Source organism: Talpa europaea (assembly GCF_964194135.1).
Source record: "Talpa europaea genome assembly, chromosome: 16".
Taxonomy (NCBI): Eukaryota; Metazoa; Chordata; class Mammalia; order Eulipotyphla; family Talpidae; genus Talpa; species Talpa europaea.
In genome coordinates this window covers 41305295-41323987 of record NC_140084.1, presented here as the reverse complement: position 1 = coordinate 41323987, position 18693 = coordinate 41305295, and the positions used below count along the sequence as shown (strand labels likewise).

The window sequence follows — 18693 nt, the reverse complement described above, 5'->3', positions numbered from 1 at the left end:
CCCGCCTGTCGCTGGGCTCTCCCCGGAGCGTCGGCGCTTCCGCCCCGCGGGGAATTCCCCACCACGCCCCCTGAGTCAACCAATCAGAGCGTATCAAATAGCACACGCCCCGCCCCGCTACCACGCTATGACCAATCCGAGTATTCAGAAGTGCTGAGCCTCTCAAGCAGGTCCCATCACATTTTCCGGACGCCCGTTACCCGTTAGCACTCTGGGACTCGTAGTTCAGCCTTGGCCCGTCGGCTGCATCTTACAGGGCGCGCTCTCACAGCGCGTACACGGCCGCGGTGGCTGCTGGGAGTTGTAGTTCCCCGCCGTATCTCTGCCCCTCCTGCTTCCGGTGCCGTCACGGGACAGAGCAGTCGGTGACAGCCCCGAGGGCCCCCGCCCCGCACCCATGGCCGAGCCGGATCGTGAGTCGGGGGCCCCGGTGGGAGGGTCGGGCCGCGCCGGGGCCTGGCTGAGGGCTGCAGGCCCCGGGGCCCGAGGGCGCGCGTGGAGGGGCAGAAGGTCCGGGACGCGCGGGGCGGTGGAGTGGGATTTGGGGATCCGTTGCAAAGTGATCTTTTTTGTGAAGTCGGTGGGTTTCTGGATCGCGAGGCTTTAGGGCACCAACTTACTAACGATCGCGCGTTTCACGCACTTTGGTTGCTGAGGACCCTCGTTGCTAAGAACTTAGGTTGCCGCGGTCCTGGTCACTAAGGGTACCTGGTTGTTAGGGGAAACTGTAGAATCCTGGGGGACTCCCTGGTGTCCCTTCGTAACTCTTCTCTCTGGTTCCTGTACCTCTCCTAAACGAACCCACTGCAATTCCTCTCCCAAACCCTCTTCCAGTTGGATAGCTCTTATCTTCGCTCTCCCTTTGGAAGTCCCTCTTCTTGCAAACCTCACCCTCCTTGCACACACACGCACATACTACTGTGACCTTCCTTACTCCTCCAGGCGCTCCACCATGCCCTATATCTTTTACTCTCTCTTTCCTCTAAACCTTCCTGTCCTAACCTCTTGCTCCCTAACCACCTCTCACCCCAGCTCTCTCCACCCCAGTAAGATCTGCTTTCCCCATCCCCATCTTTACTGTCTTAACAGCACTCTCCAGCCCAATATAACTAGGGTCTTCTTGCCCTGTCCCCTGCTTTGAAGTTCTTCATTCCCCCTTAACCATTCCCCCCACTGTAACCACGTCTGCTCCCCCTCCTCCCCCAGCCTCTGACCCTCTGGAGACCCAGGCAGGGAAGGTGCAAGAGGCCCAGGTGAGATGGGGGGAAGGGTGGAGGGAAGGTGAGAGGCGGACTTGTTCCCATGCCCCACTGGGGGGAGGTGGCAGAGGGGAGACAGTTACCCCCAGGGCCCTCAGCTCACTGCCCTAACCCCTCACCCCACACCCCTGGGATGGTGGTTCGGCCTCCTGGGAATGATGGGTTCTGGGGACCATCATAGAAAGGTGTTCAGCCTCAACCCCAGATCTGCTCTCCCAGACTTTCCTCTTTCCTTGCCACTTGCCGCCTCCCCAACCTCATTAGTGCCGGGTCTGGGAGAAGCAGATGTCCGATTTGCTCCCTGGACTCATGGACTCGTGACTAGAAAATGATGAGGAAAGCGGCTTAGGGTTCAGTGTCAATTGTGGGGTCACAAAAAATTCCTCCAGCCCCCTTCCCTGGAGGGCCACACAGGCTGGTCTCAGAGCCACATAGGGATACAAACACATGGTGGAAAGTAAAGACTTAGAATTTCCACAAGCAGGATGAGAAATAGTGTTCCGTACAGAGGACCCAGCGGGAACCTGGTGCAGGACCTGGGAGCAGGAAAGAGTGGGGTGTGTGCGGTAGCTTTTGCAGGGGGGGTAGTGATCCACTGGTTCTATTCCTGGTTAGCACCCTGCCTCTTTCTCCCCCATTGAGCATGCCACTTAATGCTTTATGGGCAAATTCTCATTTCACCGTCCCGGCATCTCTGTAGTGGGTGAGGCCGATTGTGGGCATTTTACAGATGAGGAATCTGATAAGCATTAAGTAACTTGGCCTCCATCCCTCAGCTAGAAGAGCAGGGAGCGGTCCGTGACTCCCAGACACTTCAGGGAGAGGTAATAAGGCTGCCTCCGAGAGGCTGGAAGACCCTCCCAGCACCTCCAGCTCCCCCTTAGGCCGAGTTGCCCCATGTCCTGGGCAGGGCCTTTGAGTCTGTCCAGAGAGCCTCGACGTCTGCTACCTGGAAACATCCACAGACTTGGGATCAGTGTTCAGAGCTGGCCTCCGGGATCATGGCGGATGGCACAAGGGTTTCCCGTCAGGCCCGGGCTTCTCCCTCGCCTGGCTTCCAAAGCATGACCACTGTCGAGAAAAAGGTTTCATGTTAGAAAGGGCAGCTCAGTCCAGAGGAGAGAGATCCCAGGGTGTAAATTGCAGCATTGTCTGTAATAGGGCAGCGCTGGAAGCCACCCAGCCCGCCATGAGTAGGGTTAAATGAACTATGGCGCATCTTTACAATGTAACACTGTCGCTACTGGAGAGGCCCAGGTGGGCGTACAGTTGCACCATTTTTCATTTCTGGAAAAAGAATGAGTTTTACATGCAAAGGAAAATCTGGAGTAATTACTGTTTTACTGTTAATAGTGGTTATCTTGATGGGGGTGGGCGAGGGAGTGAACGAGGCAAACACCCCAAGTGAATGCCTTGTCTGATACTTAAAGTATTTGCAAAGCTTATGCAATCTTAAAAAGCAGTCACAGCGTTTAGATCTCTCTGGAAGGGACGATCTCTCTGGAAGGGACGGTTCCTATTCAAAAGGCTGGGAACCAGATGGGGAGTAGGGGGAAGGGGTGACTGGAGGGGTTGGGCGCATGAGAGTGAGCAGATCCCGGTCTCGCAGGCAGCAGGGATAGTGGGGGACAGTGGCAGAGAGTTCTGGAGCGCCTCCCAGGTGCCAGGCCCTGTCCTCCAGGCTGGGCATCCCGTGGTGAACAGGAAAATCCCTGTGACGTCATGGCAGACTCCATGGCGTTTGTGACCAGATGATTAAACCGGAGAAGCCAAAGAGAAGGACCTTTGGGGTGAGGGGAGTGGCCCAAACAGGACAGGCTGTCACTCAGGACAGTAGAGTAGATGGGAGGAGGCCAGGGCCTGGCTGGACCAGGGGGCGGCGAGAGCACATGTCCGTTGGGAAGGCAGGCAGGTGGGCAGGGAGGCATCTGATGGACTGGGAGGTGGAAGTTGAACTGAGATGGGGCCCAGGGGAAGAGCAGGTTTGGGGGACATGTTTAGCCCAGCCTGGGGTGTAGCGGGAGTGAGGGGTCTGGGGGAGTCCTGGATCTGGGGACAGAGAGGTGGCATCATCTGTGCCGAGGCCAGTAACCAGGGCAGGTGGAGAGCAAGCAGGGGGCCAGGACCGAGTCTGAACCTGTGCTTGGGAGCCTGGCTGAGGGGGGAGAGGACAAAGGAAATGGAAGGGCCGGAAAGGTGGGTGTCTGGGGCTCTCGGCAGGAGGGCCCAAGACAGTCACAGGATTGACTTGGGTAAGGAAGACAGCAGTGGCCCGCAGGGACAAGAGGGGTGCAAGGCCAGGCGGTGGGCATCTGGCGTGTGACCATAGCCCCAGTGGGTGGATTCAATCTTTTCACCCACCATAGCCCCTGAGGTGGGCCCTGCTGAGCAGCGCGCCTTCCCAGAGCACTCACACGTGCAGGGTGCACCTGAGGAGAGCAGGGCTGGGTTTCCATGCAGGCCGCCTGCCCCAGAGCCCATACACCACCCCTGTGCTGTCCCTCCACCGCCCCTCATAGCCTCAGGCCCACCCCCCAACCAGGGCCTTTCCCCAAACCAGTGGCACCCCCACCTCCCCCACTAACCCCACTTGGGCCTGGTCACCCCACCCCACCCCTTCCAGGACTCAGATTCCGACACTGAGGAAGGAGCTACTGGCGGAGAAGCAGAGAGTGAGTATATTCCCCTGAGCATGTTCATGGGCGGGGGAGCTGCTAATTCAGGGGGTCTAGGGGACACCCCTCACCTCCAAAGGGTGACACTTAACGCATGTAACAGGGGTTCCATGCCAGCGCCTGGAGGCCCCTGGCTGGCCAGGCATGGAGCCTGTAGTGTGGGAGGTAGGAGATCCCCGGGCTGAAGAGGGGTCCTCCGGGCATCTGTGCACCCCAGCTGAACACCCACCGGCGCTGTCTCTCCTCTCCATGGCCAGTGGACTTCCTGCGGAATTTCTTCTCCCAGACGCTGGGTCTGGGCACCCAGAAGGAGCAGCTGCTGGACGAGCTCACCCTGGAAGGGGTGACCCGCTACATGCAGAGCGAGCGCTGTAAGTCCCTGCCCCGCTGGGCCACATGTGCACACTCACAGCGGGGCGTGTTGACCCCGCAGCTAAAATCCAGAGCTAAGCGAGGCTGACGCAGGCCGCCCACGCTGCTGTCGCCGCCCTAACCCTTTCTGCTGCTGCTCTTTGGTGTCCGGGCAGAGGCGGCGGCTCCTGGCGGCTCCACATGCGAGTCCCGCCAGCCTAGCAGGTCTGACTGGAGAGAGCATATTCCTCCCAAACTCCAGGTGTTTGTCCAAGCAAAGAGCAGAGGTGGCGCCAGTCGGCCCAGGTCTGGTCACCAGTCGGCCCATCACCGCGCCTCTGGCCAGGCCTGGGTCGCATCTCCAGGGACTCAAGGCTGCTCTGATGCCCAGGCCTGTTTGATAGGGTGCAGGTGATTATGTTCGTGACCCCCGCACAGGGCTGTTAGGGGTTAAATAATTCCATACAGAGGTAAGTGCCTGGAACAGGGCCCGGCACAGAGCAAGAGCTGTTAGGTGTTCCCTGCGACTGTGATGGCAGGCGGCTTGTTTCAGGTGCCCACAGACGGCACCTCTTGGCTGGGTGACTGTGTAATTAATACTTCTTGCTGCGAGCTGAGGTCACCATGTCTGAGAAAGCAGGCCCGCGGCAGTCTTCGCCTAGAACAATCGGCCCTTTGAGGGTCCCGAGCAGTCTTTTGTTGAAGATCACTTCTCCAGTTTCCCTGTCTCCAGCTGCTGCTGTCTCCCTCCTGGGGCAGCCAGGCCCCCCGCCCTGAGCCCCGCCTCTCCCGGGCAGGCCAGCCGCTGTCTGCAGCCATCTTTATCCCTGCAGAGAACTCAGGCAGTGGCTGCAAAGTCTGTTCTTTCTATCCTCCTGCCCCTGGGGGTGGGATTTGTGCCTCTGAGGGGGTAATAATAAAGAATTAATTAAACAATTAATCCAGCTTGATTGTCTACCAGGCACTGAACTAGACACTTTACAGGTGACCTCTCCTATGATCTCCCCACTATGCCTGTGAGATCATTACAGGAATAATCTGGACAGGGGAGGAAACTGAGGCTCAGAGAGGTAGTGACAGCCGGTGAGAGGCAGTCACCACTCCACCCAGACCCCCTGCATCCTGAGCACGGGCCCCTCCCGCAAAGCCCCCACTGGGCCCAGTCAGGCTTGGTCGGGTGGCATCGCCCAGATGAAGCCGAGGACAGGCCTTGGCCTTCACTCACCCTTGGAAAGGACACCCAGAGACACGGGTTCCCAGGGCCTCCACTTGTGTGTGTCCATCAACTGACAGGCAGGTGCCAGGGCCCCCGGGGGGCAGGACCGCCCGCCAGCAGCTGAGGAAACTACTGCTGTTTGGGGAATGATTAGACCCCAACTACATCTTCCCATCTTCTTTTTTCCCCCTTTTTTAAATACATGTTTGTTTTCTGCCATCCTATTTTATGGAAGCTGTAACCATGGAGGAATAAAGTGTTATTAATTAATCAATCAGGGGTCCCAAGAAGTTTGGGTGCAAAGAAGAACAGCGATGGATGGTGGTTGTTCCATGCAGGGTGCCGACCAATGCTTTGGGGAATTCATTTATTCCCCAACAGCCCTGCCAGGCCGCTGCCCTAGTGAGACCCACTTCACAGCGCAGGCAGCTGAAGCCCGGGGATGGGGGTTTGATCTCAACTAAGACCCCACAGCTGGTGAGCAGGAGAGTCAGGATTGTTCGTTGAGTGTGGGCTGAGAGGGGCAAATTTGGGGTCTTTACCTGAAAATTACCCCCAGACTTCTGGGGGCTGATGTGTCCATGATCGTGGTGCGAAGAAACACGAGGCAGGAATGCGTGTGGTGCCAGAACAGAGGCGCACCGAGACGGCTTCCCAAAGATGAGGTGCTGCGAGAGGTTGTTGAAATACCCTGCAGCTCTTCCAGGGGAGTCCCCACCGCCCCCACCCCCCAGCCTTCTCACTAAAATCTCATGCATTTTTGTCTAAATCTAGTTAGGAGAGAAACCTTTCTCCAAGTGGCCTTTACTCAGAGCTAAGTTGGTGCCATTTCAAACAGTCCATGCTGTGTCCCTGTGTGCTGGCTCTTGCACCCCTCAACTGTGTGGCCCCTCCCAGTCTGAACCTCAGTTTCCTCATCTGTGAAATAGGCAGGTTAGCACCCTTCTCCTCCCGTCAGGCATCCTGCCCCAGGGCCTTGCCTGAATGCCTCGGGGCCCTGGCGGGTGTTAGCATAGAGGGCGAGCAAACCGTGTCTCGTGACCCACAAACTCCTCTCCTCCAGGTCGCAGGGTCATCTGTTTGGTGGGAGCTGGAATCTCCACATGTAAGTGCGGCCCCCCACCCTGCCCCAGCTGCCAGCCCTCAACTTGGGGAGCCACTTCCAGGGCCCAGGGGGGGCCATGCGGGCCCTCGCCTGGGAGGATGGCTGTGGCCCCTGATCTAGGCCTCCTACTCATCCTCCCCCAGCCGCGGGCATCCCTGACTTCCGCTCCCCATCCACGGGCCTCTATGCCAACCTGGAGAAATACCATCTTCCCTACCCGGAGGCCATCTTTGAGATTGGCTACTTCAAGGTATGGCCAGGCAGGACCGCCTTTGGGGAGTGGGGAGGGACTGGGGTCACCTGGCTGCCGCTCTCAGCTTACCGCAGCATCTGGTGCCCACCTGCGCTTGCCTTTTTCTCCCTCAGAAACATCCAGAACCCTTCTTCGCCCTTGCCAAGGAGCTCTATCCTGGACAGTTCAAGGTGAGCCTTTTTTCTGTTGTGCGCGAAAGTATGGGGAGGTGCGGGAGGCCCCACCTGGGCTTCAAGTTCACGGGCTCTGCACTCAGCCTGGGCCCAGTCCCTGCTCCCCTCACCCACCCTCTTGTGCCCTTGGACCTACGTTTCCAGCTGCACGTGAAGCCGGGGATAGAACAGGACAATGGTTGCTGCGGGGCTTGAGTGAGTTAGTAATACTTGTAAGAGCCCAGACTCTGGAGCTTTTGTGTGAACCCCACCTCTGCAACTTACCAGCAGTGGGATTTACAAGATAGTCAACCTCCCTGGGCCTCGGATCCTTGCTGCAAGAGAGGCTGGGTTGGTCCCACCCTGGTGGCGGGCCCCGAGGCAGACAGGCCGGGGCAGCACATAGCTGCGGCCCTAACTGTACTCTGTTCCCACGGCCCTGCGCTCGCTCCCCTCCAGCCGACCGTCTGCCACTACTTCATCCGCCTGCTGAAGGAGAAGGGGCTGCTCCTGCGCTGCTACACGCAGGTAGGTGGCTGCGACCCCTGGGGAGAGGGGACGGGTACCCTGGCATCTCAAGGAGAGACAGAGCTGCACCCCTTGAGCTCAGACAACTCCTTCTTTGTCACGTGACCTGCAGCGAGCCACTTCCCCCCTCCCTGCCTCAGTTTCCCCTTCACCCTCTCAGGTCTGTGGTGAGGGGACAGTGAGCGCCACTCACCTGTGTACTGGGGGACGCCATTTGCACCCTAGATTTAATATTTGTTAAGTTCTCCAGCGAGTGACATCAAGGTGACTCCGTCTAACAAAATCCACCTATGAGACAGTTTCCTAACTGGTGCTAGGGCGGTAGGGAGGGGCATCTTTAGCTTGCAGAGACATCTTGTGTGTGCTGCGGGCCGTGGCTCACAGTGTCAGGCACTTAGCCAAGGGCCTCGCCCTGGGGTGCTTAGATGAGGGGGGCTAATGCTGTCAGCTTCTGGATGAGTAGGCAGATTTGTGGGGTCTCATGTCCCCAGCAGTAAGAATGTTTGTGCCTCTACCTTTGTTTTATTTATTTTTTAAATTTAATTTAATTTTGATACAAGCCAATTTTTAAGCCCATGAAGGGATGGTTAAGCGCACAATACGGTGTTGTTAACTAAAAGCACAATTAGGTGCGCCGGGTCTTCATCTTGCATAATTGAGACTTTATGCCATCCCCCAGGCCCCATTCCCTCCACCCTCGTCTACCTTTGACAACATTTTGAAATTACACGATGTGCTATAGCAGCAATATCATTCATGCTACAAATCACACCCCAGAGCCCAGGATTATAAAAGAGAACAGGAATGCAACCCTGTTCTGCTCTTCCTGCACCTGCCTGTTTGAAGCCTGCAGCCTCAGGAGCTGCCACTAGGGGGCGGAGGCAGTCCTTTTTAGACCCAGGTTTCTCTGCCGGGGCAGGTGTTCAGGCCTGGGACTGCTCGCAGGGCTGGAGGAGGGTACGTTCCCCGCCCCCCCAGCCAGAGGTAGCCCCAGCTTAGGATGAACCTTTCCATTCTTCCCAGAGAGTCAGTTTTATTCATGGGACATGGCTCAGGCGTGAATCAAGTAGTTCACCTGAAGCCAAGTGCTTTCTGCACCCGATGTCATAAAGCCCTCGCCATGGCCCTGCTGGCGTCCCTGTCTGTCAGCTTCTGTCACAGCATTAACCTAGTGCCAACCCAGCGCTGGCAAACACCCCTGCCCCCTCCTGGAGTTGGTCCCCTGATGGGGGGAGAGAGAGACAATGGACAAGAAGGCTAAGTAGCAGATGGTGAGAAGCCAGGGAGCGTGGTGGAGCCAAAAGGGAAGCATTGTGTGCGTGTGTGCATGTGTGTGTGTGTTTGTGTGTGTGTTTGTGTGACAGGCAAGAGCACACGCACTAGAGAGAGATCTGTTGGGGGGAGGGTTGAGGGGGTACCCACACTGAGAAGGGGACCATTAAACAAGGACTTAGGATGAGAGGAGAGAGCCATGGCACCCTCTGAGAGTGCATTTCAGGCCAAGGGAACAGCCAGGGCAAAGGTCCTGGGCTGAGCCTGACTGGCATGTTCAACACCCCCTAGATGCTGGATCTGAGTGAGTCAGGAGGACTGCAGTTGGGGAGGATGGAGGAGAGGTGAGAGAGGTGCCGGGTTGGATCATATGGGGTGTTGGGGGCCAGAGGGAGGGTTTAGCTCCTGTGAAACAAAGCCCCAGGACAGCCCTAAGCAGGGCAGGGATACGACCTGACCTAGGTGTCCCCGGGGTCCGTCTGGGGTCAGGCTGTGGAGGGGGAGGGGAAGAGGGAACAGAGAGCAGGGAGGAGGCCGTGGTGATGGCCCAAGCCAGAGAGGAGGGAGGCTGGGCCCTGGAGGCGGCAAAGCAAGCAGGTTTGGAAACTGGTTTGAAGGTGAGCCAACAGGGCTGCCGAAGGAAGGACGGATGAGAGATGACTGGGGCGAGAGTGAGGAGGCGGGACGAGGGCAGGTCTCAGCCTGAAGCGGGTGGTTTTCCTCAGCTGGCAGGATGTGCAATGGGGGGTGGTAGGCAGAGGCCTGCCAAGGCCAAGCTGCCCTCAGACACCCCCATGGAGATGCAGGCGCGCAGTGGAGGCAGGGGACTGGACTTGAGCTAGAGAAGCACCTTTGGACACAGTCTAGACTCCCCAGACAGGAGGAGATCGCGGGGGTCCCTGAGGGAGAAGCCAACCCCGGGGGGCTCAAGGCGCTGCGTGCTCCCTGCCGGCTCTGCCCAACCACAGAGGCAGCTCACCCTGTGCTCCTCCTTGCAAACCGGCAGGAATGCTTGCTGGGGTCAGCGTGGAACGGGCAGGCGTCGCCCCTCCCTGAGATACTTTCTGAGGGCACTGACCTGCTCGTGCGTCGTCAGGATGGCACAGTGCACAAAACAGAACAAGACAGAAAACAGTTTTCCACTCATATTTCACGAAACCATTTTTTTTTCCCCAAACTTGTCACCCTTCTCAGTCACGTTTTGAGTCACTGACCCAGTTTTCTGGAACACATTGTCCCCGCTTGGTTCTGAAGGGTGACCTTGTGGCCCTAGAAGCTATTTTTATCTGAAGACACAAGTATCCATGCAGACATGCCAGCAGCCCTCCTGCTCACTGCAGTCGCTGTGGCCGCCACAGCGCAAGGCCCGGTCTCTGGCGCGCGCGTGCTCTTGCCACCGTACCAAGGCTCTGTTCCTGCCTTTCTCTCCCTTAGCCCCCGAGCTGCAGGCACCTTCCACACCCACACGGCAGCTTGTGGCTTCGTAAAAGCTGCCGTCCATGACAATCAGTCACCCGGCGACATGAGCTGGGGGAATAAAAAAATGAATCAAAAGATTTCAGATGAAAATCCCGAGTTCAGGCTCCTGCTGGAAAGTGGGGTGAGCCAGAGGCACCCCGGCTGGCTTGACTGGGTGCTTGGCTGAGCGGGGTGGCCACTGCCCACCTCCGCCCTGTGTCCACCTCTGCCCAGGCCCTTTCCTGCGGGACTCCCTGGCCGGATGTTAGTGGCTGTGTCTTATCCTGCTCCTTGTACCTCGGCAGACGACTTCCTTGGCTGGTGTGTTCCCACCCCCCGCCCCCCAGCTCCCCTCCCTGGAGGCCACTGCGTCTCCCTGCTCATGAGTCTCCCTCAAAGTTCTTCTGGGCTTAGGCGAGCGAATGCACACGCTCACAAACACTCTCCCCACCTCCATGCACGCTTCTTTGCACGTCCGTCTCGGAGAGCTCGTCTCCCATCAGTCCATATAGGTTGAGCCTCATTCTTATTTTTTTTTTTAAGATTTATTTATTTATTTATACAAGCACTGGGTATAGTCAGAAGTGCGGAATGGTGAGAGAACCCACCAGAGCCAGAGCGGGGAACAGGACAGGCAGACCGACTAAGTACACTGCTGAGGGGAGCAGCAGACGCGGCAGGAGAGGTCTGCGCGCCATGTGGGACCCTCGCCCGGCAGCCTCGAACCCGCGCTGCAGAGGCTGCGTGCGGGCAGCTACGCAACCCAGCGCTCAACTGCTGCGCCACTGGGGAGGCCCTGGCCTCATTCTTTTGTGTGTGTTTGTGGTTTGCACAGAGGCCCAGGCACCCCTCTTACGTGCCCTGCAGTGATCTGTAGGAACTGTGCTTTCGCAAATGCCGGGGGAGTCAGTTAGTCGACTGAATGGAATAACAAAGACAAGACGAAAGGGGCACAGGGTAGGGGTGCCAGGGGGCAAGCTGCTGAGAGTCTGCGGAAAGCGACTCTTTGCAAGCTGAGGCGACCAGCTGATGGCTGGGGGGGGGGGGGCAGTGAGGCCTCGGAGCCATCTGCCCTGGAAAGGAAACCCTTTCTGTTGTTCGCGGGGCCTCTGGGAAGCTTTGTTGGTTCAGCTGTGGGCCGCACGCTACAGCCGTCTCTGTGTGACAGCTGCCAGGCCCCCGTCAGCCCCTGCCCACCCCCCCACCCACCCCCCGCCCCCAGCCCTCCTCTTGGGCAGACAAAGGCTGTCCAGAGGGGGCTGTGTGCTTTAAGAAAGTGAGAGGCCATTGCGTCCCTGTGGGAGGGAAGTGTTCTGGCCTGATGAATAAGGAAAGTGTCTGTGTCTTAACAGAACACAAGTCAGCGTGTCATCACCGTGAGAGGGGCCGTAGGGAGACACCTGCCCGGCCAACAGGAAAATGGCGCGATGCAGCCTAGGGCATCCTCTGGCGCATTCATGTCTGCTCAAGTGTGGCCAGGGCTGCCAGATGTGGGTGTGCGGGTCGGGCACTGCAGCAGAAGGCCACACCTGAGGGGGGCCCATTTCCAGGGGAGACCCTAGCGAGTGGCACTGGAGTATCTCGTTCTCACAAAATGAATGCTCCAAAAAATGGAAGCAAAGCATCCTGGTGTGCAGACAAATGCCACTTGGTCTGGCAGCAGCGCAGGGCCGGCCCCTATGACAGGAGTTCAGCCCTGCCTTTCAGTGTCGGTAGCTTTGACCCCCTCAGTGACACCGTGGGAACACACAGAGTTTTGCAGACCCACCCTCCCAGGGCTGCTTCTGCCCTCCCTCCCCTCACTGTCCTACTTGCTTCTCACTGAGCTGCTTCCTGCCCCCTGAGGGGTGCAGTCCAGCCCTGACCCGCTCCTTCCATCCTTCCCTGCAGAACATAGACACCCTGGAGCGAGTGGCAGGGCTGGAGCCCGAGGACCTGGTAGAAGCCCACGGCACCTTCCACACGTCGCACTGCGTCAGCCCCCTCTGCAGGCGGGAGTACCCGCTCAGCTGGATGAAAGGTGAGTGGCCTGAGGGCAGGGTCTGACCACTCGGTTCTGTGGTTCTGTGTAGTAGAAAATGGCAGCCCACGAAGACTTGAGGTAGCAGTGGGAGTGCGTGGCTCCCAGCACCACCTCAGCCAGGTGATCGTGGAGGCAGACTCCAGACTCGGTTCAGGCAGTCATACTCGGCCAGGCATTCACTGACAGGTATCAGTCTGCTCTGTAAAGATCGCAAGGCCCTTGCTCGTTGTCCCACTGCTCTGACCCATGTTATGCGAGGGGCTCATCAAACCACATGCAACCGCACCCCAAGAAGAGCCTTTCCCACAGCTCTTTCTGAGATGCAGGGATCCTTCCATATCTGCACTGTTCGATATGGCCGCCGCCGGCTGCAGGTGGGCACGAGCACCTACGATGTGGCTGGCAGGGCCGGGGGACCCAAGCACCAGCTTTCTTTCATTTCTATTCATTTAAAAAGCCATGGTGGGGCCTCCCCTGGTGGCGCAGGTGGTTGAGCGCTGTGCTGTGAAGCTGTCCGCAGCCTCTGCAGCACCGGTTCGATCCCGGCTGGCAGGCGAGGGTCCCACATGGTGTGCAGACCTCTCTGCCTCACCCGCTGCTCCCCTCAGCAGTGTATTTCATCAGTCTGCCTGTTCTGCTCCCTACTCTGTCTCTGGTGAATCCTCTCACCCTCCCGCACATCTGGCCTGTACCCTGGTTCTTGTATAAATAAATAAATAAATCTTAAAAAGCCATGGCGGCTCCACCTGCCATACTGGACAGCATTGTCTGGAGCCCAGGCCCCTGCATGCCCAGCAGGGAGATCCACACAGCACAGTCCTTGGAGCGTGAAGCCAGCCCAAGCCGGGTCAGGGGCGATGGCTGGGGGCTTCCTCTAAGGGTACAGAGTACAAGCCACACTCCCTGCTCATGTAAGGGCAGCGGTCCCGAGAAAGAAGACAATCCAGACAATGCACATTTCTGAAAAGCCGGTGGAGCCTATTTCTGACACCCTTTGTGCTAAGTAAGAAGCCACTTATTTCTGCCGTGGAAACCATTTCACAAAGGCCCTGGTGTCCGTGGGAGACGAGGACAGCTGTGGCACGGTGGCCGGGCCCCCAGACCGAGGGTTCCTGAATAGCCCGACTGCCCGCAGCTGGGGGGACTGCACAATGAACATCACCCCTGTGTCTCACCCCCCGTAGCACCACACGCACCCACACAATAGCCTGCGGCCAGCACAGACGTTGTAAGCCACAGACTCCAGAACAGTGCTCTGTAAATATCTGTTGAGGGCATGAATGCATGGTCGAATGAACAAGCTGGGATTCTGTGGGCTGCAAGTGACAGAGATGCTTTCAAGCTTCCCTAATCAATAGGCAGTAAGGAGGGGGGTTGCCCTGAGGGTGGTTGGGGCTGGGGGCTGTCTCAGAGGAGCCAAGAATGGAAAGCTGTGGAGTCTCCACCCCAGGATCAGCTGCATATTCCTCACCCCCGGATCAGCTGCATATTCCTCCCCCCAGGCCTGGGACCCACCAGGCCTCTCTGACCTGGGGTGATACAGGGCTGCTCTCTGAAACCCACTAGGTGAGCCTCTTTCCTGAGTCCAGATCCCCCCAGGGGGCGTTGGGGACCAGTATCTGCTCGTTTGTTTGTTCCTTTGTTGGTTTATTCTCTAGTTCAGTAGCTACAAGCTCAGTGCTGGGAGCCACCCCCCTCCCCAGATCCTAGGGGGTGGAGGGAGGTGGGGCACTTCTCGGAGGAGCAGGACAAAGGCTCCGGGCAGCCTCTCACTGTCCTTCTTCCCCCGCCCAGAGAAGATCTTCTCCGAGGTGACTCCCAAGTGTGAGAAATGTCAGAGCGTGGTGAAGCCAGGTGAGCCTGGGCCCAGGGACCCCTTTCTCACCCCCTCCCAAAGAGACCGCGCTCCCCAGCCACCCACCTCGGCCACCCCGTCCCTGAGCAGCACCCGGACCCGTCCTAGGGGACAGTGGGTTCTGTAGCCCTGCCTGTCCCCTTGGCAGCTCCCGCCCCCCTCACAGGTCTGCCTTCCGCTGCTGCCTGCTCCCTGTCTATCCCCCACACCCCACACCCCCGCCTCACTGTTTCCTCTGTCTTGGCGTCTGTCCGTCTCCACCTCAGACATCGTGTTCTTCGGCGAGAACCTCCCAGCGCGTTTCTTCTCCTGCATGCAGTCAGTAAGTGCCCCTGCCACACCCCGCTGGGCCCCTGTGGGCAGCCCCGTCCCCACTAACTGGAGGGGGGCAGGGGGAAGGCTGGTGGTGGGGCCGGGGTGCCCCTCACTGGCGCTCCCTGTCACAGGATTTCCAGAAAGCGGACCTCCTCATCATCATGGGCACCTCCCTGCAGGTGCAGCCCTTTGCATCCCTCATCAGCAAGTAGGTTGGGGTCGGGGCTGGGGGGCTGGGGACTGGGAAGCCAGGACAGGTCCTCACCAAAGCTGCCTTCCCCCAGGGCCCGCCTGTCGACCCCGCGCCTGCTCATCAACAAGGAGAAGACTGGCCAGGTGTGTGGGCTCCGCTCATAACCTCCCCCTCACACGCCCCATGTCCCACTAGCTTCCTGGGGAACCTGAGGACCAATCTCTAGGGAATCCCAATTCTTTAGACCCCCTCATCTCAGATCCAGGGATTCTGGAATCTGGAGAGGCAGGTTCCAGGCAGACCCAGGTTCCCTCACCCTTTGGAGTAAGCAACAGAGGCCTGCCTCGAAGCGGCTTACACCAGACAGGTGGGTGGTGATTCCCGGGGCTGGAAAGTAGGGGGCGCAGCGGCCTGGGTCCCAGCAGGGCCCCACCCCAAGCAGGACCTGCCCCTCCCGGGAAGGAGGTCACCTCAGCAGGCAAAACATACATGTCAGACACTGTTCTGCGTGCTCCCCATGCATGAGCCCACTGCCAACATAACCCTAGGAGGGGTGCCATGCTCACCCCCGCTCTACAGCTAAGGAAGCTGCGTTCAGAGAGGCGGGGTCACTTGAGCAAAGTCACAAACTGGGGTGCAAACCTAGGCCACTGGCTCTAGGATCTGCGCCCTAAGGTCAACCCCCCACTCCTCCCTCCCCTGCAGACTGACCCCTTCCTGGGAATGATGATGGGCATGGGAGGAGGCATGGACTTCGACTCCAAGAAGGCCTACAGGTGGGGTCTGGGCCTGCGGTGGGGGTGGCGCCTGCAGGGGACAGCTGCAGGGGAGGGGTGGGGGAAGGTCACTGGACAAGGAAGAGCTGGTGGGGGCCGGGAACAAGCCGTGGGGGCCTCTGACTCTCCCACCTGCCTGCAGGGACGTGGCCTGGCTGGGGGACTGCGACCAGGGCTGCCTGGCCTTTGCTGAACTCCTCGGATGGAAGGTGAGAAGCCCGGGCCACCCAGCCCACCCTGAGCCCGGGCCCTGGACTCTATTATGCCCCACGGTGACCTCTGTGAACTTTGCCCCCTGCAGAAGGAGCTGGAGGACCTTGTCCGGAAGGAACATGCCAGCATAGATGCCCAGTCAGGGTCGGCGAGCTCCAACCCCACCTCTTCAGCTTCCCCCAGGAAGTCTCCACCTCCGGCCAAGGATGAGACCAGGACCCCGGAGGGGGAGAAGCCCCAGTGACAGCTGCGTCGCCCAGGCAGACACCCTGCTCCCCTGGGACATCGCCCACCAGCCCCGGCCCCTCTAACATGCTACTCAGAACGTTTCCCCAACCTCTTAACAACTCCCTCCTCAAACTGGGGTGCCAGCCCCCTGGCCCCAGCGAATCCCTCACATCTCTGGGGCTGACTTGGGCAGCTCACCTCTAACAGCTGCAGCCTCTCACCACTCCCTTGGACAAGGATCCAGCTCCCCTAACTTCTAACTGCTCCCAGAGGCCAGAGGGGCCTCCAGACTCACAACTGTCCCAAGACAGGGGCGCAGGCCCCCACACTCTCTACTGCACCTAAGGGCTCGAGGCCAAGTGGATGAAATCTAACCCACCCTGGGTGGGGCCGGGGCCCTGCAACATAGCTCACACTCAGTGGGGGGTGCTGAACCTGAAGGCCTCCCAAGTCTCTGCCTGCAATTCCTTGTGTGGGTGCTGGGCCCCTTCAACTGGGGACCCACTTCCCAGCAGGGTTGGGCAGATGATGTTGCTTATTGGAAATGAATAAAAACAAACAACAACTAACAATCAGCTGCCTGGCCTCTGTTCCTTTCTGCGGGTGCACAGGGAAGCAGCTGGAGGAGCCAGCTGCTTGAGCTTAGTCTCGAGCCACTTGAGAAACCAGAACCTTTGCAGGCTTGTGAGAGGCAGAATGATGGGTTCTGGGAGGGGACCCCTGGGGCTGGGGAGCCTGAGAACTCTTAACTCTGCAGCCCCAGTCTGCCAGGGTCCCTTCCTCGAAAGCCCAGTCACCTAAGCCCTAAGCCCCCGGAAAACAAGAGGAAGGTAGATACCCCAGCCCCGCCTCTTCCCCCTGCCAACACAGCTTCCTCTCTCACTGCGACGAGGTACACTTTCACTTCCTGATACTGCGGGCCTCCCCTCGGAACAGGTAGGGGCCCCCAGGGACCCAACAGCTGGCATCTTTACTCCTCTCCCCGCTGCCTCCCTTGGGTCCCCAGCAGCTGTCGCCTCTCCCCCTACCCTGCACCTCTTCCCTTCTCCCCTCCCAGGGACCCAGGCAAGCACCTGCCTCCTCCGTCCACGCCTCACCCCTGAGCAGGGCACCTGCTCTCTGGCCCCCACCCCTCCCTTCCTAAAACCCCTGACTTTGGGCAGCAGGCTGACTGTTTTATTTAGCTGTTTATTACCTGTGCCTGTTGTCCTGTGCCCACCCTAGGTCCTGCTCTGAGGCAGGGGTCTGGCCTGGCCTGTCACCCTTCCCCCAGGCCACTGGCACTGACTTCTAGGCCTGCTCTCGATAAAAATTTGTTGGGTACGTGTGTGCATGGACCCTCCCCAGACCCAGGCTGCCTACTCCTGAGGCCAGTACAAATAATCAGAGAAGCCACCTTAAATGATAACCCCTGTGGGACTCGCCCCAACAGTTGGGGTCCAAAGCATGGAGATATGGACAAAGGGACAGATGCGTGAGGAAGTAAAGGGTGTGAGATGTCAACGGCAGAAGCTGGGCGGTGGCGGGTGGGTGGGGGGATCACATGGATGTGGCCTGGAAACTTTTTTCAGTTTTCTGAATGCCAGAAAAGTTTCATTAGAAAATATTGGTGAGGGGACCTCCCTGGTGGCACAAGGGGTTAAGACACAGCACTATGAAGCTATCCACAGCCAGGGAGCTACCCACACGGCACAGCAGACCTCTCCTGTCTCGCCTGCTGCTCCCCTCAGCAGTGTATTTCAGTAGATTCGGCTGTTCTGGTCCCTGCTCTGTCTCTGGTGAGTCCTCTCACTGCCCCCTCCCCACATCTCTGGCCTGCACCCCAGTTCTTGTATGCATAAATAAACATTTAAAAAAAAAAGAAAATATTGGGGGGAAATATTTGAGAGTAACTTCATAGTCTGGGAAAGGAAGAAAAAGCATCTGTCAAGTTCAAGTGCCTATGCTGAATGGCCGAGCACCGTTCCTGGCACTGGGTTTGGCTTTGGGCTGTTACTCAGCTGGTCCACGTTGGCACAATGGCACCAGTTGTTAAAATCAGAAATGCTATTTCTCTCCCACTTGCTAAGTAGCTGTCATTTTGAGTCCTTTCCATCTCCCCCCACCCCAAGACACACCAGTCTCCCTTCTGGGGTCCCCAGAGCTTCCCACCATCCAGCGAGTAAAGAATTTACAGTTGGTCCCACAAAGAGGCTCGGGTCCATTTTGATTTGTCAGATGCTTTGCCATAGGGTTGTAAATGTATTTGTTTAAGATTTATTTATTTGGACCTCTCCAGTGGCGCAGTGGGTTGAGCCCAGCGATGTGAAGCTGTCTGCAGCCTCTGCAGCATGGGTTCAATTCCCGGCCGGCCAGCAAGATCCCCACATGGTAAGGCAGACCTCTCCTGTCTCGTCTGCTGCTCCCCTCAGCTGTGTATTTCGGTCCTTCTGCCTGTTCTGCTCCCCACTCTGTCTCTGGTGAATTCACTCACCCTCCCGCACCTCTGGCCTGTACCCCAGGCTTGTATAAATAAATAAATCTTTAAAAAAAAAAAGATCTATTTATTTATGCATACAACAGCTGGGCCAGAGGTGTGTGGGGGGGAATGGGTGAGAGGATTCACCAGAGACAGAGTGGGGAGCAGAACAGGCAGATCTACTGAAACACACTGCTGAGGGGAGCAGCAGGCGAGACAGGAGAGGTCTGCTGCGCCATGTGGGTCAGCTCCCTGGCCAGGGATGGAACTCAGGCCACAGTGGCTGCTGATAGCTGCATAGTGCTGAGACTTAACCCCTTGCACCACCAGGGAGGCTCAGGGTTGTAAATATTTTTGGTATTA

At 58.2% G+C, this 18693-nt stretch overlaps 1 protein-coding gene across 1 annotated transcript; it reads left to right on the top strand.

Moving 5' to 3' along the window:
- Positions 1 to 397: 397 nt before the first annotated feature.
- SIRT2 (sirtuin 2) lies at positions 398 to 16568 on the top strand (the record flags this gene model as incomplete). The annotated part of the gene is made up of 16 exons (XM_084256906.1): positions 398 to 413; positions 1207 to 1253; positions 3883 to 3931; positions 4192 to 4305; positions 6565 to 6606; positions 6750 to 6856; positions 6973 to 7029; positions 7471 to 7539; positions 12160 to 12289; positions 14087 to 14146; positions 14414 to 14469; positions 14594 to 14670; positions 14747 to 14798; positions 15361 to 15431; positions 15574 to 15640; positions 15733 to 16568. The coding sequence occupies 16 exons, from the start codon at positions 398 to 400 to the stop codon at positions 15886 to 15888; spliced, it is 1170 nt and encodes a 389-aa protein (XP_084113032.1). The 3' UTR covers positions 15889 to 16568.
- Positions 16569 to 18693: the final 2125 nt, after the last annotated feature.